Source organism: Opisthorchis viverrini (assembly GCF_000715545.1).
Source record: "Opisthorchis viverrini unplaced genomic scaffold opera_v5_10, whole genome shotgun sequence".
Classification (NCBI taxonomy): Eukaryota; Metazoa; Platyhelminthes; class Trematoda; order Opisthorchiida; family Opisthorchiidae; genus Opisthorchis; species Opisthorchis viverrini.
Genome location: NW_008751666.1, coordinates 1,210,804 through 1,232,866, shown reverse-complemented (window position 1 = coordinate 1,232,866; position 22,063 = coordinate 1,210,804). Strand labels below are relative to the sequence as shown.

The 22,063-nt window shown below is 42.8% G+C and overlaps 1 protein-coding gene across 1 annotated transcript; it reads right to left on the bottom strand.

Moving 5' to 3' along the window:
* Positions 1-428: 428 nt before the first annotated feature.
* Positions 429-16,752, bottom strand: T265_00962 (hypothetical protein; the record flags this gene model as incomplete). Its single annotated transcript, XM_009164877.1, has 9 exons — positions 429-619; positions 751-839; positions 3,606-3,710; positions 5,771-6,052; positions 7,699-7,845; positions 12,278-12,427; positions 12,859-12,958; positions 13,480-14,073; positions 14,870-16,752. The coding sequence occupies 8 exons, from the start codon at positions 16,750-16,752 to the stop codon at positions 768-770; spliced, it is 3,333 nt and encodes a 1,110-aa protein (XP_009163141.1).
* Between the last annotated feature and the right edge of the window lie 5,311 nt (positions 16,753-22,063).

Here is a 22,063-nt window from a genome sequence, read left to right as displayed (position 1 = left end):
TGGGATATTGCGAATCTTAAGCGTTGGTAGCAGCTGAACAAATTCGACCTTTCGAAATCTGGCTGTGGTGGGCTGAACTTAAGGTCTTCCGATGTTTCAAAGGGAGATGGTATATTAGTGCACAGTAGTTTGGTATAGAATACCGGTTGGGATGTGTAACCCCAGTTTGGTCGACTATAGCTTCCCAGAACGATCACACGTGATGATTGCCTCACTTTACTTTACAGCAGCTATACCAAGCAATAAGCTCTAGACTGAAGTTCGTAAGTGACGCATTCAATGATTAGTGTTATTTTGTCATATCTTTATACCTTATGATCCAGAAGCTGCTCTAGAATACTGTTCTCACATTTGCTACGAAGCAGCACATATTCCGTCCGGAAAACACTCGGGTCGAAATTCGAGAACCAAGAGAAGCATAATCTATATTCACATATATGATGTACATGTTATTCCGACAAAGCCTCAGATTAGTATGTTGACAAATTCCGTCGGCAGGTATTGTTCTGTATTGCGGGCTCTCGGGACGAGTTTGATAACCACCGGTCGGGCGCTGTTTTCGAATCAAATCATTGGAGAGCCGAAATTCGAGTTTTACAACCGTTTTGTGTTCAGGGACCTGAAAAACGAGATGAAAACCCACGATCATTCGTGGCTTGTTTGCGCCTGTCGTGAGATCAACAGGCTTGAATGGGGAATAACTTCAAAGTGCCTGAAAGTAGAATGGGATAAACTGTAACTCAAACTCACTTAACGTTGGAACCGTTTTAACTGGAAATGACCCGAGTGCTGTGCTTTTTTAGTCTTCCCACTGTGTGTAATGCATCGTTGTCACCAGCCTATTCATCCCAGATAGGAAGGAACAATATTGTTTGACTTGGGATACTGCTGATGATGCACAGCGCGATTCGGACATGTAACACGCTATCGATGTAAAGATTGTGTTTAGGCAAACGCTTGAAGCTGTGCTGGTCGTTAACGAAGCACAAACACAAGGCAAAGCAAGGGATTTTCCTTATTATTTGTTGATGATGAATTTTCGAGCAACCGCCTTGGCGGGATACGGAAGCGTATGGGAATATGAACAGTATGTATGCGAAAAGGGCAACTGGTAACCTGAAGAATAAACAGAAGGGACTTAGCGGAATGATGACGCTTTGCAACAGAGAACGAATTATGTGAGTATTGGCGAAATACACTCATTTGCATACTAGTTTGGTTTTGCGAGCGACTCACCTGGAACCTAGCTGAATCTCGTTTGTGATGTGAATGTGCTGCACCAGGCCGCTTCATGTTTCGGTCACTACGATGTTTGAGATATCGCGATACATTTATATTCGTAATGCACTATTCATAAGGTTGCTGAAAATCCGTCGACGGCCCACGACTGATTTCGCCCTNTCGGAGACCGCGCCTACCTGAAAAGCCCCAAGAAGGGCGAAACCAGTCGTGAGCTGCCGACAAATTTTCAGCAACCATACGAGCAGTGCATTACGAATTTGTGAGTATTGGTTCTAATAGTTCGGCTCTGAAGGTCAGTGGGGCGGCGAGACAAGAAACCGCAGATTTTGTTTGAATATGCTGTTGTGTATAGGTGTGCACCACTGTTGTGCACTAGATGCCTTGAGAGGCATATCTCATATCTGAGTGTAATCGTACAGAAATCTCATCAGATGTTTCATAGAACTATTTTTACTAAGATTCGTGCGAGTCAACTAAGCAATCTACCGGAATACTGAGGGGAGTGTTACCAGGTGATAAAGGCTAAATGCACCGTTTTTTAAGGTGACTCTATTTCAGCAGTCTACTGGAAACGACGGTCGGACAGTCTAAAACAACAGATAGAGTGGTGGCAAGCGTAAAATTCAGGATAGCCGATATGGCGTCATTTAGGGAACGAAGTTGTCTTATGAAACAAGGTCTCCCAAAGTTGAGAAATACCTTGCCAGTATGTTCATGCTGTATCAAGCCAGAGTAGATAGTAACGCCAAGGCAGCTCATATAATTAGCTGGAGTTAGTGGACGGCCGTTGATAGTATTTTGAGTCACCTTAGGCTAGGTAGCCCCAATGTGTCTACCCCACCCAGGAAGGAACGCAGTCTAGGTACCTTTGGATGGCTTTAGCTGTAGTGTGATATCTTATGTCCACTGAAGTACTACTTTAATATCCTGTTTAAACAAGCAGGAGTCTGATAGTGCTGTAACAACGGTGTCGTCTGTCTATTTTAATAAAGTGCACTTTTCGTCAAGTCTCGAAGAGTCTGCAGTCTGAGTAAGAACGGTACACAACGGCTTCCTGATGTATGTCAGACTCATTGATAGGGTCTTCGTCAAATTGACGCCAATCCAACATCCCGTTTTCGGTTTCTAAAGTAGCTGTCTAAGACGAACATAAGGGATCATTCGGTATCCATCACTAAAACTTCACGCACCGGGAGTTTTCGGTAGACTAGATTGAGAACACCGTTAAATTCCACAAAAAAACACCCGGAAACACCTTTTCTGACGCCGAAAGCCCTCACTATTGAGGCAATTACTTCATCCGTTATATATCTACGCGTCTTGTTCGCAAACTGATGTACATCACCAAAGGCACTGAACAAAACAGAAGTGCACAAAATCGGACGGAATTTTGATGCATCACCAGGACAATATACGGGATTTCCTGCGGACAACCCAGGCAGAACTCCCGGTACCAAGAAAACATCAGGCAGGTTAGCATTTTCGAAAACAATGAAGTCCACGGCTTCGACCACTTGTCGAAGATGGTCCGGGGAGTATGTGATCAGAATGCGCCCTCGGGTTGGACGCCTGTGAGCATGAATTATTGTTTGACACTACTATTCGGAGTAGACTTTAGGCAAGGTTCGGGTGTTTTATCATTAGGACTTAATTAAAGAGACGCTGCGTATTCAGGCATCCAAGGCAGCTTCGCTGGTAAAAATGGTCAAGACTAGCTTGGCTTCTAGTTGTGAAGTTTGCCATGTTTATCGACCCAAACGCCCTTGTAAAAGAAATAATAATGTCGTTGAGGTCAACACAAACCAAGAATGTGCACAGCCTCTCTATTAGACCAGATTTAGAGGAACAAGTCCGGAACCTTCCTAACTCGATGGGGGAACAGTTAGGCGCAGTGTATATATTCACAACTAGGACGGATCTTACGGTGCTGAGAGAACTCAGCCAACATATAGTATAAAATAATGCAGTCTAATAATAATAAAGTAACATGGTATACGTATATAATATACATAATATATATAATATATGTACGTATATAATATAACAATATAGTGATAATATAATATATATATATATAATATAACAATAATAATAGTATAATAGTATAGTATAGTAGTATACTATAAAAATTTGGTCACATTAAATCGTAATTCCCCTTCCTATATCGATTAAGTTTCCTAACTAGCGGCATTTGGAGTGTCCTGAACTTCGACGTGACTGTTGTGCCATGCATAAAGTTAGACGGAAATTCGGTGTTTTTTTTACGCCGGTCACATGTGGATGTTCTTCGGGACTTTTCGAAATGTTGAGTAAATTTTGGTCAGAAAATGACGCAGTATTTTCCACATATGGCGACTACTTACTGCTTGTGTCGGAACCAGCTTCTTCATCTTTACTTTGGCGTAGATCATTAACGCAATTTCGTGGTGTCTACGCGCCAGCGCGATGTCCAGTGCAGTACAGCCATCCTAATAAGGGAAGTCAGTGGAGGTGGAATACAGACAGTGAATGCCATATGTAAGCACTGTAATTCTTTGAGGCATAGGGGTCATATCCCAGCTACCGGCCGATGAAATGTTATAACAAACTAGTTCCGCGTAAACTTGTATATATCAGTACAACAAGTACACTCAAGCTCACCATTAGAAATCACCCGATGGAGCTCGAATTAGCTTAGTGATTAGGGTGCCAACTTGCCAACCGTAAGTTTTGTGGTTCGAGCCCAATCTCAACATCACCACTCCTATCTAGACATGGGCAATTTGGCAGTGTCTCAGCCCTTGTGCTTCCTTCGGGTAGCGTGGCAACTGGGCACCAAGTGTTACGGCTGAACAACGAATGAGCGAACCCACGGGAAAATCTAAATGGAGGACTTACGATGGGTGTCTACAGCTTCCAGCAGTAGACAGATGTAGTATGTAAAATCAAATTTAAAATGAACGTGAAACTAACATCAAGTTGCCTCGTTTAGATTCCGAAGCGTTTCTACAAATTATCGCCATTTGAGCTTGACCAATCCCTTTTTCGCCGGGCATATCAAATTTTCTTCTTGGCGTAAGGTGTACCCTTCCGAGGGGGATAGCAAATGCGGTGTGCCTCCTAGGTCCCTTCCTCTTTGTTGACGACAGGTCTACTGTCTTTATGTATTCCAGGTACGGAAACAAGGGTTTGATTAAATTAGTCACCCCAACTACAGCGAATGCGGAAAAAACTCATTCACCCTGTTTGTGTTGGATCGAGACGGGCACAAGTGAACTGGCAAACTGTTTTCATGCTTGTCCTCTTAGCCGGTCGTTTTTGTGTTGATTTTCCGGACTCCAACGAAGGTAATTCTTCTATGGACACGCATTTAGTAAAAATGTGACTGTATGGAATTCGATAAATGGTGTATTATGTTGTTTTCCATCTTGTTGCGCTGGTGTTTTATCTTTATGTCATTTCCGTGCCAGTTGATGGCTTAACCGGCCTTCTGGTAGTTAACCAGACAATGTCATCCACACAATAGTTAAAAGCTTAGCAAAATTGTTTGGAGAGGTTTCACAACAAAGCGTTCGGAGAATGACATCAAATGTTCCGACGAGACGGTGTCACCACTTTAGTTAGTGTAATATTATTGTAGCATCTAGATCTGCTCTCCAATGGGACCTGTGGCTTCCGAACAAAAACCGTTCATATCCATCTACTACGAGCAGAACAGTGGTAGGAAAGCGCGTGCCCCCCTAATTCAGTCATGGGGTGTATAGCTCACGCTTTTTCTCATTACGGAAGCAACAGTAGTATTGGTCCTCGCAGCGGTCTTATCCTCTTCTAACTGACAGACTTGGGCGTCGTAGCACACCGGTACACTGGATGGAATGGAAAACCAATTCTCCAACAGTTAGTTTAACCGTAAAAGTCTTTTATGACTGTTGGGTACTATTGAGAAACTGTGAAATCGGAACTAACTACATTAAGGGGAGCATTGTTCCGTCGGTTTGATGTGTCTATCACAAAGGAACGCGATTGCACATCAATAATTCAATGAAGCTGGGCAGTGAGTTGAACGCCGAGAATTCTCGAACAATACGAATGAGTAAACTGACAGTCAGCGACAGCGCAGTATTAGGTAGTGTGAGGTAGGAATGTTTCAACAATTCACACGCGTCTTCTAGGTTATCTGAAGTTGAATCCCAGTCAGCTGCCCTGGGCTCAGCAATGATATGCCTTATCACGTCTTATCGCCTTATCATGTTAGTATCTCCTGTGTGGCCATGACCAACGGTCGCATTGTCGTCACAGCAAGCACAACTGTTCAATTTCCATCAAGCTGAGCCAATTCATCAAGTCCTACAGCTATCCATATATTCAGAGGGACACGGAGCCTGCTATAGTTGTAAAAGACCATCACGCTCACCAACTAAGCTAGACGTCATCTTGAGGCGAGTTTTTATTCGTTCGTTGGAGCCAGTACTAAGGTTCCCATAAGTTTTCCTTAAGGGGCTTTGTGCAAGCTAAAGTTTCTATAAAACAAAATATCACCAATACGTACATTGTCTCTCGCCTCTGCATTCACATCCGGTTGAGATAAAATAAGTCTAACCACATTGGAGCGGTTATGTTCTGCTGCAGCCATCAGTGCGGTACTTCCCTCTGCGTCTGGTTGGTTGATGGGAGCATGATGTACTTGTAGCAACCGGTGCACTAGAGCTACGCGACCATGAATTGCGGCCAACATAAGGACTGATTGCTTTTGCGAAGTAGCTGAGACAAGCGAAAGTTTAGCCCGGGACAACAGTAGGTTAAGCGAATCCATATCATCTGCATTGGACGGCTGCAGGGAAGTAGACAAATGAAATAGACTGTACATACAGCAATCCTTCTAACAGGAACCTTTGGGAAGAGGGATAGCTCTACTGATGAAGACACATCAAACATCACTCGCTTGCATTCTAGAAAATTCTCGTTATATAGAGGAAAATAAGTATACTCTCTAAGGAAGGTTAGGAATGTGCTAATCAACAAGAGTACAGCAAACCCAACGGTTTCACAGATCAAATGACAGTCCTGAATGACATGGGTTATGAGGAACAAGCTAACTCTTCACTGTTCTGGACTTGAAATCATAGGTAATTTTTTTTTGAATTCGACACGGCAAGCTTGCTGTTTAGCTCTCGCTCAAACCTCGATGGGCAGCAAGAAATCAGATAAGGGCAATACTCATCATGTGAAATTGGCTTATCATAACATATTCATGCTTTGATGAATAACGTCTCGAACAGTTAGGGTGCTAGGCAAGACATGACTGATCTTTCAGCGTTGATTCATTGTGTGACAATATACCATCCAGTTCTACGTAGGACGGTATCCTTATAGAAGTGAGTGAAACAAAATGCGATATTATCAGTGATATGCGGCTACCTTCACCTAAGACATAGGCTTGCGCGCGAATGAAAACTGCGACTGTGGGGGATTTCCAGGGGGATTATGCACATTATTTTGAGTTTGTAACACTGGTTTATGCTCTTCGCAATTATCAGCCCTCACCTTATGAATGGTATAAGGATAACTGAAGTTTTAAATGCGGGATAGAAGCAACCAGGGAACCACAGATGTTAGGAGATGCTCCTCAGTTCACTGAGTAACTTGTGCTCTTAACGTCGAATCGACAAGTAAAACTCACAAAGGATAGAAAAGATTTGTACTAATTTAGGTATATATATATATGTATATGGGGGAAAACTCAACCACAGACTGCTGTATATTTTTTAAGTAAAAGACAGCTGTGCAATTCCGCGATGCAGTGTGCCACAATTCGTTACACTGCTTCTGGATCACATTTATTGCTCCCGAAGGAAGACTTTTTCCAAAGGGAAGCCGAAAGTCCCTTGCTTCGTGCAGGTCTTCATTAGGGGGATCACTACACTCCGTCACAATATACAATGCAATTGTTTCACATCACATCACCCAATTGCTTATCTGGTCTACATCACTGCTAAACCAAAACAAAGCCACTGGAAAGTATGAGCACTATCTTTTCTATTTGTTGTGGAAAGCTCAGTTTGATTTTCAGCATTTTGATGTGTTTGCGATAAGAGTAAGAGTACACAAAACAGGCTTCAAGTGAGAGGGCTTTTGCCTTCTAGGTAGCTGGCTCAACAAAATTTCTTGTATCTGCGTGTCTTATAACCCAGATTTAGCAATTCAGTTTACTCATCGTAACCGCATTTAAACTTAGTAGGAGGACAGAGACTCTCTAACTCTGACTATTGCTCACATTCTGTCTCCGTTTGCCCAAGGTAAGTGATGAGTGCCAACCACTAAGGTTTCGCACAAGAAAGAGGTTTTCATTGATAATCAGAAGATGAGAGATTACTACTTGTAGCAAGTGGCTTTAAGTAGTAATTCTAATCGTGTTTCCAGTAGAATGAGTGCATCATAGTATATTGGTGAAATAACTCTCTCAGACAATACACTCACCTGGTCAGTCACCACAGCAGCAAGCATGGTGGGTGTGTATCCAGCGTGATTAAACTTGTCCACATCAAGTCCTGGACAGTTTTTAAGCAAGGCACCAACCACGCTCCAACGAGCATGACTAACCGCATAATGTACGGCTGTGTTTCCCTGCAATAGAATGACCAGCTGGAGAGGTGAGCGATCCTAGGTATCCACAGTGGTGACCGATACTTCACTTAGAGATAAAATGTTTACTGTGACTGAGAAAACCATTCTTATGTCATTCACTGAGGCATCATGTTCTCCAACCACGTCTGATTACAAGGTGTTCTCAGTATTCACCAGTGGCTTTGTGGACTAGATTTGGTGCGACGGTCCGAGTGTTAGGACATTAAATGAGGTTTGTACGCTTTAAATAACAAGGAGAAAACGAATCGGAGGGTGGTCTGCTTATTAGAGGGTGTTGGTAACGGGAACATGTCTCTAATATATTGTGCGTTCCGCAACACCTAGCTTCACTTTATGCACATTTATATCTTTTACCATGCATGCTGTTATGCTCAGCAAACTATCTGGCAAAAGAAACAATACCCAAATGAATACCAACAATCTATAAGTAGCTCACAGGAAGAATAATTCCACTAGTGAAACTCCCATCTCAGAAGTCATTATACAAGCAATCAATCAACAGGTGACCACGTGATCAAAGGATGAGTGCTACTGTATCTTGTCCGACTGCTGGGCAGCCGTTCGTCGTCAAACGGTTAAGTGTTCAAACTACCAACCGAGAGGTAGCGGGTTTGAGACATTCTTGAGTTTCGTGAATTCTCGGTTGTAAATCCCGAAATTCAATAAACATATGAATTTCATAAGTTCAAAACGTTTTTAAGCAGCATGCTCAGTCATCTGTTTATTGTCCGTGGCATCAAAATAATAAACTCAGTCAATCGATTGGTCGTGATAATTGAAAAGCAATGGTTTTTATGGCATCACGGTGTTTGCATTGATTATGGCCCCTGAGCAGCTAGCGACCGAATAAAACACGAAACAACCGACGAACTCCATAGAAGACTATAAGAACTGTGGATATTAAGGAGAATAAATGCAGCTGCATTATCGGGACTGGTGCAAGTACTTGAACAACCACAGGAAAAATGGTATGTATTGATTAAGTACTGACTGTATGAGAACTGGGAACACAGCCTAAGCGATATATTTCAATGAATCTGGTTTACCTAAATTCCAAAACATGAAAAGTGCAAAATCGATGTGCCTACAAGGCAAAATAATGGATATAAAAAATGGCCAATATGGAGATGGGGGTTGAATTTTGTCTGGTTGTGCGAGTTGAGTGAGACCAAATCAAGTTTCTATCATCATCCAGATGACAACAACCGTCATACGGCACCCCATTCACCAGTAGAATTACCCTGGCTTTTTGAATCGGTGCGTGTATCGGCCAGTTGCCTAAATTTGTGGAGTAAGCTGATCCACTGACTACGCTCACACCGAATGTTTCACAATAAGTAGTTGGACCGTTCCTGTCAGAATATGTGGTTTGGATGCAGCCAACCCATTCTTGAATATTCGTGACGTTGATTAGTAGAGTTAAACTTCAGATGACTGGCAAAAATTCAACAGAGTGGAAGGCTACTGTCATCTATAGAGCAACCGCTTAATAGGCTTGTAGAAAACGACTATTGTTGTTAACGTTCTACCCCGATATCTTTTCGTAAAGTAAACTAAATAGGTGTGATCTCTCTGACAGTTCTTCAGTTTTGGACAGATGACGGTGTGGCTGGCAACGCGGAGCAAGTTTTGCTTGTTGTCATCATAAGGAAGACGGCGACCCGTTATTTTGGAAGCAAAACAAAACGGGCCCCACTAAAAGATATCACTTCAGCGGACTTAGTGTCAAGATTATTGTGGCTTCGTAATACAAAAGCATGGAATTCCCTACCCCAATGACAAATTGAATTAATCGCTTTGTTTGCGTACGAGCAGCCTGTTTTCACGTATTTGTTTGATTCTGTTGGGGCATTTAAGTTGACCGTGGCTAGTCTAATAGTCCAAGTCGATCCTGCAGGTCAACTAGGTGTATTGTGTCAATTGATCAGGAATGAACAGACCGATTTACCAATAGTTGACTGATGACGTGTTTTGAAATGGATGTCTTCGCTAACCTAATGAGACATCATCATCGACAGCATAACATCAGTCTTCAACACCGATGGTTCGCTGCCGTACAACCATGATTTACTTGAAAGCTTGGTGACTGACATTTCAACCTCCGACACTGTCAAGGGGAAAGAGAGGAGCATACAAGTCAAGTCCAATGGCTCCTCTTGGAAAAGTAATCCATTGATGCCTAGTTCAACTGGATTAGGAAATCACAATGACTGTCGAAGGATTTTGAAGGGCCAGCTAGACTAAATAATTTAACTCCGTGTGGGTGATTTTGATCCTATGCTGCATCACTCCACGAGAATCGGAAGACGCACTGGGACCGGGCTGCTCAGCATGATTGCTTAATCAATCAGGATATTATTGAAGAAAGTTGAGTCAGTGAGCCTCTGCTTAACTGCAACCTGTGGGGCCCAACGTGAGCAAAACCCCTCATGTGGCTGAACTTTCGGAGGTTGACCACATCTGGATCAAGGTGATAACCCAGTACCATATCTTCGAGGCCATTAACTTGGCAACAAAAGCAACTTAGCAGTCAGCTCAGTGACTAAAAGTACATTAAGTGCTTAAAGGAAAAGGCTGAACACGTTGGTTTAGCAGTGGATGCACTTCTTGCTCAACATTCCACCAGTCGTATTTTATCCCGGCTTGCCTTACACTCCACCATAGGATTGGTTACCCACGTATCCCCAGAACTCGTTCAAACAGAATATGGTCAATAAAGGTCGAAGTAACCGGTTCGAAAGCTTTTGAACTCAATGAAACCTGTGATGGACTAAATTCATTTACTCGAAATGTGCACAGTGTTGGTAAAAACAACTGTGTGGGGCGTATCATTTTCCTAATATAAAATAATTTAGCTTCACAAAAAACAGATCTAAATAAAGGTACAAACTACTATGACATCTGAAGTCGGATGCACCATTTTGACGATCCAAAGGATATTTATTTGTGACACTGAACGAGTGTCATTCGGGGGCACAAAATGTCCTAGATTAGTTTTCTGTAAGTAAGACAGACGGTAAGCCGTATACCTGTGCGTTTCAGAGATTGATGGTCTTGATTTGTTTGAATCGAAGTTTCTGAAGAACACGCACGCAGCCCATCCCCCCAATTCCGAACATGAACGTGTCCAACAGTCAGAATGATCTGTAACTCCTCCTACTTTATTGTGGTTCTGACTGATCCTCGCGCAAATATGATGCAAATGACTTTAAGAACGTCCATAGATTCCCTGAGAAAGATATCACACAGTTTCATCAATGTATCTACTGCAATTTCAAGTGGTCACCCAACTGACTCATGAGGTCGAATGATTTAGATGACTGCTGAAGCTAGTGTTCTAGAGGATCACTGGAACACCCAACTATTTGGGATGTTTCTTGAACTTCAGCACGTATTTAGTACGCTTTTACTGATGGTAACTTTTTGAGTCTTGTCATCATCATCATCATCATCATCATCATCATCATCATCATCATCATCGACAGCATGACATCAGTGTTCAACACCGATGCTTCACTGCCGTATTTGAGTCTTGTGCATCAGTATCTTGTCATTATGAAAGGCTAAATTAGAGGGAACAGGTTGTTTTCCAGAAACCAACGCAGCTTTATAAACGAAGTCATTTTCGGTAACTTTTCCTCTTTGTCCACTGTGTTGTGGTGCTGCCATTTGGAAAATGGCTTCCATTAATCATGACTTGAGTGTGGCTAGAGAGAAGCTACTGAAGCAAACGTATGGTGCACACTTTTTGGTGAACTGTGCGCTGTAAACGTTGAGTTCCAACCAAGTCTATGAAGCCAAGCTCAAACCGAACTCATCTTCATGGGACAGGCCAGATAAAGTGAACTCTGTACAAATATCGCAAAATGAGCTGCGGGAGTTTGCAAAAGTAAAGACCAAAATATCACCAATGGACATTTAATAGGGGAACGCAAGTTTGGTAATGTCTTTGGAAGTGTTTTCAACATGTCCAAATATTGGTACAGTTTTTCGCTTTTTTCAAATGTGAAACTTGATGAGCTACTCACTGCGAAATGATCGCCTTGTTTATAGTTGGGTTCCTCAGTTCAAAAAAGGGTTATGTTCACTGCAAAATGAAGTCTTTATGAAATGTAACGGAATTCTTAAACGATGCGAATCTTTGTTATTGAGTCATATGAATAATCCCACAGCAAACCAGTAATCAGCATCAATTGAAGACTAACCGGTGAACTTTGGAGTGTCCAACAAACGTCAAAGCAGCGGCCATCGAACACACATATCTAATGTATATTTGGTCTCCCACTAGCCTCCACTCTAGGTCACTGAACAGCTGGGCGACGGATATCATTGCTTGCAAGCAGTATGCAAACCAACTAGCTGTTTACAAAAACAGCATGTGAAGTTTTGCTCTCAAACCTTGGACACATACCTTGTGATCCACCATGTTAACAATCCGATCAACCGGACAACCGGGGACTGATCGCAGTGCATTGATGTGGGCTTCCACCTGTTCACCTGTCGATAAGGGTCCTGAGGTGACTTCAAACCAAATACGTCGCACGGTATTTGTAGCTTCATTCTGGAAATGCGTGAAAGCCAAGTCTTGTTAAATTGGTACATATGGAGCATTTTCATCAGTTTCCCAGAAGAACACAGTTCACTTATCAATCACTGAGATACTGGCAACTCAATCGCCCGACTCAGCCATGGACACTGTTATCGATCCCTGAGAGCTGATAGTGTTGCGGTTCTTCAGGACTTCTGTGACAAGAGGGGGTGATAACTCAGATTAAGAAGATCTTAAATGAGGGACTTAGTTAGCTATATTTTTACTATCATCGTAATTTACAGAATATTGTTTATCAACCATCACAGATGGTATTATGGGCTATCTTTTCTTCCGTGAGTCGGCCTTGGTGATACGACGGCGAACCAAGTATTTTGGTGAACTGCAGTGTTAAGCTCAATGGCTTTTATCCAAAGACGTGTAAAGTTGAGAGAGTCACATACCATAACTTTTGAGGTAATGTTCGTTGAATCTTCCAGCCAGGCCGCAAATGTACGACACGCATCCAGAAAGGCCAAGGAAACCAAGTTTATGTAATCATTCCTGCAATAAAGTGGGTTCGGTGCATTTTGTGAGATCATGTTCATTTGAACAGTTGGCAAATCGATAATTTCACTGACCGTGTGACTGACACTTCCACTCTCATTCACGTTGATCGTGCCATTGAAAATGATGTAAATTATCCCGTATCGAACGGCTGTTCGACCAAAGACATTTCTACCAAAGACAAATTGTGCCACTTATCGGGCCGCTCACTAATCAGCGTTTGTTTTTATGTTGCTACCTATTATGATAACTATTCGGTTACAGTTAGAATGTTCCCAAATCACTTTTTCAGTGTACATCAATATTACCGGTTGTATTACCGGTGCCCTATTTTATGTTTAGACCATCACCAATGTTATCTGATATGTTTTACCGCTACTATGTCTAGTTTATGGCTCAGATGAACGATCTTTCACTGAGTTCTATCATTCATGGTATATCATAAAAGGCTTGATATACTTTCGTGATAAAATCTACAGCTAGCATCTCTACTTATTGGTATCTTTGGATGAGCTTACTTCGGACCTTCCACCTCCTGTTCTTCTTTTTTGCCACACGCATCCATCTGAGCTGGAGTTGGGACATGTTCATCTAGTTTTCTGGGCTTCTCTGACAGTCGCTTGCTTGCACAACTCCACATTTTCATCTTGCTTGGCAAATTGCGACTGATGATCCGACTACCAGTTGAGCCTTCGTCCTTCAAACATTCTTGTGATTCTGTCGGCTGGTTAGCAGTCCGTCTTGCGAATCTAATGTGTTTGGACAACCAAGTAATTTTTCCTTTCGATATCTCGGATTTTGTTTCATTTTCCTCTGAACTCTTGCTAGTTGTGGAATCATATGTAGTTGGGGTGTTTAGTCGGGAATTTAGTCTGATTGTTGATTTTACCCATGCATCGTCCACATCCTTTCGATCGGATTGTACTTTGCTTGGATCCGAGGGAAGTGTGAGCGTTTTATCGTTCGCCATGTGATTATTCAGAGAAACAGATGTGTGATCAGCGGTGTTAGGTGTACTCGAGTGGCTGGAAGAGGAATTTGCCTCAGCAAACGGTAGAGAAGGTAGTTGCTCTGGATCGAACAGTTCTTTCTCAAAGTTATGGGACTGGACACTGTAAAAATCGGCCACATTAACATCGGTTATTTCCAAAGGAATGACTTTCCAAAATATCCGAAAATCTGAATTTACCGGGCAGTATGTCAGCGCTAGTACCTTATTCCATACCGGGTTAATCAAGCCATATGAACTTAATGTGTAAGGTGATTGCACCAGACATTCTTTGCACTACCGTTCCTACTTCGGGATATCATTGTGGTTCTCAGTTCCAACCCTACAGACAACACACAGCGTCCGATTGAACTGATTTATTGGAAGCTTTAGTGTGTTGTCATCCGAACAGTGACTTGCGTCAATTCGCAGAGGAGGGGAGTGGGATTAAAAATGGCATATCCTGTTAACCAGTTCCTCTATATTCTTGAGTACTGTTCCCAGGCCGCTTCCCAGGCCTCGCATTCTGTGCGTGCGGTTGTGGTCACAAAGTGACCCAACTCACTGGTTGTTTTTACTCAAGATTCACTGTTCGGCCAGTGTTCGGTTTAGTTTGTGATTCTCAGTTCTACGACGAACCGTGAAGTAACGGTTCATTCTTGCCAGTTTGCACTCTACTTGTGAGGCAGACATCTGAATCACCCGACGCAGCATACCACTCCTAATGTTGCTGAAAACTCCTAGGTAACCCACGACCCGTTTCACCCTTTTGGGGGCTCACCAGACAGGCACAGTTCCCGAGATTCCGTCAACCCTACACTCCACATGAACCCAATTTGCACGAAGCTTGAGAAATACACTCATTAACACAAGTTCTTCAGTAATTTCTCTACAATACAAGAGATGCCAATCATGCTTACCTGGATGCATTCAAATCATTTTGTTGCACTTCACCAACGGAGTGACTGAAAGGATATTGTTGCCGATGGAGACACATAAATTCATTACGCCTGACCATTAGATCGGGATGTGAAGAATGCCTCTTCTCTAAATCAGATAAACTAATAAAGCCCTCGTTGATTGACATCTGGGTCTGCATTGTGTGCCTGTTGGTCGTCCATGCCTCCATGACGTGCTTGCAGTTAACTGGATTTAGACCTTTCACTGACCTTAGGGTTTGTGCCGTTCGGTAGAGTGGTTGGAGCATACGTGTGCTAGTTGGGGACCAGTGACCGAATAGCTCCTCAGTTTCAGTCACAACCAGTTCTTCCTTTGTTTCTGTGACTGAGTAAGTAAGTGAACGATGAAACCGATCTAACACTGGCAGGAAAATAAATGACGAATTAACCTTGGATATCAGATTACGATTGGCTGAGGCTGGGGATAAAGCTGTCGAAATGAGATTTCGGGTTGCAATCCAGGACGAGGTTTCATAGGGTTCAGAATGCAAGAGTTTGTTTTCGATAGCCTGTGCTGAAGGTTCCTTTACCATAGAGCGATCTTGCAGCCGGAAACCAAAACGCGATATTACAGAGACTGTAGACGGTGGTACAAAACGATCAGTAGATATGGGTCGTGTATGACGGATGACTAGATAGCAAAGATGCTTCTGGATAAAACGTTGTTGGACTGGTAGAGTTAGCGGTCTGTAATGCAGAGAAGCAAACGCCATGTATAGTTGCTGATTTATTGTAACCGACGAGAGTAAAACGTCGGTCAGAACCACATAAGAACGCGACAAACGAGCCTGAAAGCCCCCGAGTTTACACATGTGTGGTGGTAGACTTGACGGTGAGAGAGTTGGATGATGTGAAGTGATAGGAATACAGTCGCCATTAGTGGAATTAGTCTTTGCAGCTTTGCACGGCTGGCCAGTTTGTCCTGGGAGATTTTTCAACTGTGAACCATGAAGACACCAACAAGGATCTCTCGTTGGCAGCCGAGGGAACTCATCCAATGGAGGTGGGGAGGGTAAGGATGGCGATTGCAAATCAAGGATACGGAGCATTTGCAAAATTTGATTCCAATCAAGATTGTTACAATGGATAGTAAATTCATCAAGTTTTTCCTTATTGAATCCCTTATTGAGATACAGCTTACTTTTGGCAACGTAGGTCTCTAATAAATTCACAAAATGTTGTACGCAGTCATGTGAGCTGAAATTTTGTGCAATACGTCTTTTTTCCGTTGTCTCAGTGAATGGAAACTGAACCGCAATCTCTGTTGTCGCGTAACTGGCAACTGTGCTGAAATCCGCATCTGAATCTAGGGTGACTACTTCCCTCCCATCAGTCAACTCGTAATCGGTTCCTACATCATCTCCAAAGGGCTTTGGAGGAACAGAATGGTTTGTTTTTGCTTTATAAGTAGTACTTGATCTGGCTACAATGTAAGGCTTCAGAATTTGATCATTCGCTTCAACAGTGATATTTTCAAGAGGCGGGTAGCCCAAAGATTGTTTATAAAGAGGTTTGTGGATCTGCCTAAACAGACGCAACTTCAACTCTTCTATTCTGGCCTCTAATACCGGTATTGCTTGGACTTGTTTTTCCAACTCACGAACGCGTGAAAGACTGGCGAGTAATTTGTCACGAACAATAAGAAACTGCTCGGTACGGAGGTTTATTTGGTCCACAGACTGAATATGCTCCAGGGCGATGTGTTCTGCAGGCTTATCTGGTGTATGATCCCTTTTAATATATGTGCTCTCAAGTTTCCTTGGTTTTCTTGGAATACAAGTAATAGAAATGGAACTGTGCTCTTTTGACGGAGTTGACAACCGGGTGCGTGCTTGTCGTGACATTGATTCTTGTGAATATAAAGGTATTCTTTGAAAAGACGGTGACCACTATAGGTAGCACCATTTACCGAATAGCACGACAAAGTGTTGTGTTAAGCTGTAATAGAAGAGAGGGTAGTTTTTAAAAAAATAGGTAGAAAATCTTCAGAATGGTCAGGAAACCTGCAAAAGCCCTTAAATAGGATCGGCGCAGAGCACAAACAAGATGAAACGGGGGTCTACCCTTTGTCAGATTATGTCAAATTCACTTAGGACAGCGGTACTGATGTAATACTATCTAGCTCAAGAGATACCTTTCAGATTTCACACGATAAATGTATTCAGAATCATAATCTTGCTATAATCCACCCTTTACTGCCGCTTCCGAATTGGTTGCCGGCCACATCTACGATAGTATCTTTCAGATATGAGTACATAAAATGCTCAATCAGTCAGCCAGTAAATCAATCAATCAATCAATCAATCAATCAATCAATCAATCAATCAATCAATCAATCAATCAATCAATCAATCAATCAATCAATCAATCAATCAATCAATCAATCAATCAATCAATCAATCAATCAATCAATCAATCAATCAATCAATCAATCAATCAATCAATCAATCAATCAATCAATCAATCAATCAATCAATCAATCAATCAATCAATCAATCAATCAATCAATCAATCAATCAATCAATCAATCAATCAATCAATCAATCAATCAATCAATCAATCAATCAATCAATCGATCGATCGATCGATCAATCAATCGATCGATCAATCAATCAATCAATCGATCAGTCAATCATTCAGTCAGTCATTCAGTCAGTTAGTCAATAATCAATCAGTCAATTTATCAGCTAGAAACCGTGTGCCATAGGCACATTGGTTCCAGTTGCTACAGTTCTGATAACTGGAAAATGAGATAATGTGAGACATACAGCCAAGCGACGGAGACGATAGTCTGTTCAGTTAGTTTGAAGATCGGACAGCTACGCGACAAAGGCGATAGTTCTGATGCATTAGCGCCATTGGCTGCGCGATTTGATCATTTGTGCGAGTGTCACTAACCATTGGTGTGATGAGTCCTGCGGTCCCATCCGAGGACGCGGCAGTTGTAAACCCAGCTAAGTTTACCGGTTGGTGTTTTCGTACTTCGTAGTCAGGTCATACGCTGTCCACCTCTTTCTCGCTTCTACTCAGCCCATGCCTGGGTGAAAAGAGCTCTGTGAGGCAGAGGGTCTTTTGGCACGTGGAGTATATGTCCTAACCAGCGTAACCTGTGAAGCTTGACTAACTCATCTACCACAGAAGAGTTCCTTCTTCCTAAGACCATTTGATATACCACAACATTGCTCATTCGGCTGTCCCTACCAGACCTGACCAATGCTCCGGAGACACCAGTGTTCAAACACTGACTACATTCGTACATCCTCTGCGAGTAGATGTCATGTTTTTGATCCACAAAGCAGTATGGATCACATCGTCTCAGTGTAAGCTCTGACCTTGATAGACAAACTAATGTCACGTCGGTGCCATCGGTGTTGGAGATTGGCAAAGGCTACCCTAACCTTCCAAACTCGAGAAATAATCTCGTCTCTCACCACTGCAACGGAAATTTTGAAGCTGCCCGTGTAAACAAATGTTTCTACCACGTCGATTGGCTCGCTCGAAAGCATGAGGCTTACTCCAACCCAGTATTGCAGCTGTAAAACGTGTGCCAACCCATGTGGCAGGGTCGCTTAGGTTATTTAAAATGGCTTTCATTTTAAAAAGATATGAGCCAAGGACAGGTATGTCATCTACATACTCAAGTTCTGTGAGCTAACGTCTCGGGAACATTCCGACTCCCGAGGTTCCATAGGCAGACAGATAAATTTCAAGCAGCACATCAGTGATAGCTGAAGAGGAAAGGTGAGAGACGGTAGACTTGTGGTACTCCACTGGGCGTGGTGAACCCGCAGAAAGGTCTGCCGTATACCCGTATGCACCCACTGAAGTTCGCATACAGTGCCGTCATAAGGGATATAAATTTGGAAGGGATACTTTCATGACCCTAACACTTTCAAAGTTTCTGACGATGAACAGAATCAGAGGTAGCTTTTAGATCAAGAAAAACATACAACGGGGAATATCTGAAGGAGTGACACTGTTGATGAATTCGTCTCAAGATGCAGACATGTTCGATGCATTCTGGACTAGAGTGAAACCCGGCTTGGCTCTCATGAATCTGTCTCACCCAGTAACTGAACTACCTACGCAAAGTAATGCCAGATAGCTCCATAGATGCGTCGGATGCCAGGCTGATATCAAGATCGTTTTCACATGACATTCTTGCCCTTTTTGGAGACGGGATGACGGTTAAGGAGATCTTTTTGGCTGGTATTCTGTTTTGTTCCAAATCTGCAGTATGGACGTTGCCAACTTTTTTTTTAACAGTGTGGGGTGCACACGATCCCCATTAAATGTCTTGCCGCCCTTGAGGATTGATATCTCAAGCTGGATTTTAGTTGCTCATAGTTGGTTGGTGTTGGAATTCCATTCAAGTCCGTTTGGCTCTTCCAGCGCTTCTGTTGAAGCAGACCAGCCAAACTGTTCTTTGAAGTGCTCAGCCAATCACTCAGGATGAAGAGTGAGAGTGAATAGCCGTTCTTCCTGTTTCGCATATTGTCTCACCAACACTTGTTTTTTGTCCGGTTGATTAAACCAGTTTGTTGTCTTCAGCAAAATTATTTTTAATCTCCACCAGCGTTCTATATCATGCTTTGAGCGCCTGATTATCCGGTGTTTGGGGGATCTCCATACGCTATCATAGTCTCTAGTTTTTCGCATGGCCATCGCGGCAACAATAAGGTCTGCTGATATCGATGATATCTAGTGTTAATTTAGTCGGGTCAAATGGCCTGTTTCAATAGTTCTGAAAGCCATATTCGTCATCTGCATGACTGTATCTTTCCAGTAGCTTTGTAGCCAGATCAGCTTGATACTCTGTAGCCAATGAAACTTACCGAACTTGATGAACGGAACTTCTCTCCTTTGGCGTAATGCTTATACGGGCCAACACGATGCCATGATCAGAGCCAAGTTGCGTACTTAGAAGAAACGACAACCTTTAACTGAGGCTCTACATCGGTAACCGATATCCACATGTTCCAAATAATTCTATTGGTTCTTTGGTTGTAAAGTAGTTAAATTGATTACCAGAGAGTGAAAAGCACTAATAAATATCTGTTTAACCAGAACGGTGATGATTACAATTGTTAGATGCACCTTGATAAATGGTAATACAATACAAAAATTGGAATAAGCCAAAAATGGCTTATCGTTTAAGAACAACTGTTGAGAATTCCTGAGTGGAGTTACCGAGGTGGGATGTATTTCTTCTGCATATAGCTGCTACACGTGTTCTGTAGTTGTCTGTGGAGACTTGTGGAACTTGGTTGACTTCCTAGTCTTTGTGCGCGTGTGTGTGTTATGAGCCAATTTGAATGCCCGTTTATTGTGAGCAATGTGATTGCGCGTCGTAACATCTGCGCGGCTAGACATCGAGTTGGGTAACGTGCGTTGTGTTGTTGCCTGAATTTGTTTCATTTTTTATATCTGGGTACGTTTGCGATGTGTGTGCACATTGCTTGTTTCGACTCGTACCAGACGGTAAAGACATTCAAAGGTCCATTAAGCCACGATTATGTGGCTTGGAGTGTGTAGGACAAAAAACGAGTCTCGCGGTCTAGTTGGTGCGTGTGTTTGATTTCTATATCCGCCATTCTTGCTGAGTGAGGCAGTCGCATCAACTCTTTCCAAAGCCCGTCTTTCTTAGGCCCAGAAATACAGTCTGCCGGAACGTATGCTGATATGACAAATAAACACTGTCTACCGCATCAAGCTTCATTGGTATTAATTAAGCCAGACAACCGCAGAACGCAAAGACGTCTGTTTACTCGGATTCAGTCCAGTAAGGCGCTTTCAGCCTTCGGGCTGAGTGCAAGTTCTACGCCATATATGCCACGAGTCATTGCGTCAGGATCACCCAGTGCTCAAAGAGTGGGATTTGGAACATCTGGCCTCGTCTTAAGCGGTTTGAGGTGCACAACTGAAGTAGGATCTTGCGTGCGTGTTTCAAGGACACAGCGTGCATAGATAGAGAGGGCAAATAAGGTTTCATTAAGGAATGCCCCTTGCCCAATATGACAGTACAAACATTAAAGGCCGCAGCGTGAATCAGATCCTTTTAGGTTAGTAAGTCACTATTTTTGTTTATCTTTTCTGGGCGAATATTTAGATACGGATGATAGTTAGAGGATTGACAAGTGGGTTGATCGCACTGTGTTGTTCGATGAGTGAAGAGGGAGTGTGGGATAAGGCTGGTGAGTGAAGAGCTGCAAGGTCGAATGATACTTCCCGGTTACTCAGGCCAAAGAAGACAAATCGGTTGAGTTATCCCAACTTGAGCCCTTGACTCAAAAGCCCGACCTATAGGGCAGTAAGAGGATGTAGTGTTTTGTTTGGGGACAATTCTCTAGCGTCTAAATCGAAAGTATGAACCGCGAGACACTGGTTGTTAGGATTTTCTAGTGGGAAATTCGAGAATCGAATTAAGGCGGTCTGGCCTGAGGACGCAGGAAGTAAGGCATTACTGTCTCACTCTTAGTGGAGCTATGCAAAGCGAGTGCCTTTTGAGAAGCACCGGGCTCTTTAGTTTTAAAGTATTTCGGCCGTATTAAATAATGCGCCGGTGGTCAGAGTCAGTTGTTGGGCTGTCGTAATACGCGGTTTTCAGAACTGAACTCTCCTACTTCGCTCTGTGTCGGAGGGAGACAGCATCGCTGCTTCTATAACCACGAATTTGCTAGTATCCTGGGATAAAAGCCTCGCTGGCTTCACATCGCTATCGCAAAACATAGTAGACTTCATCTTCTGACCGCCTGGTAATACGATTACGTGCAGTATGATGACCCACTTTTCTTCGTCAGGCTGATTCATTTTGGCCTCCCTGGCACGTGTAAATACTTAGCAACTGATTTCCAGCCAATGTAGCCCTTAGGATCATTGCAGCACAGAAGCCCAACCACCACATCAAGGTGACCGGTTAGGTTGTGACGTAAGACAATAATTTCACACAACCCGAGATGTTGATACAATCAGTGAATAAACTGTTTCCAAACTATTTTGGCTTCTTTCTAAGTTGGCACTTGAACCCAAAATAACCAGAGTTCGACAAATCCAGTCTTATTATAAAGAGGCGTTCGGCTCAAACGGTTGGGGTGAAACAAAATAAACAGAATTCCAGAGTTACGAGTTAATGCTGGTATATTGTGCAAGGCTCTG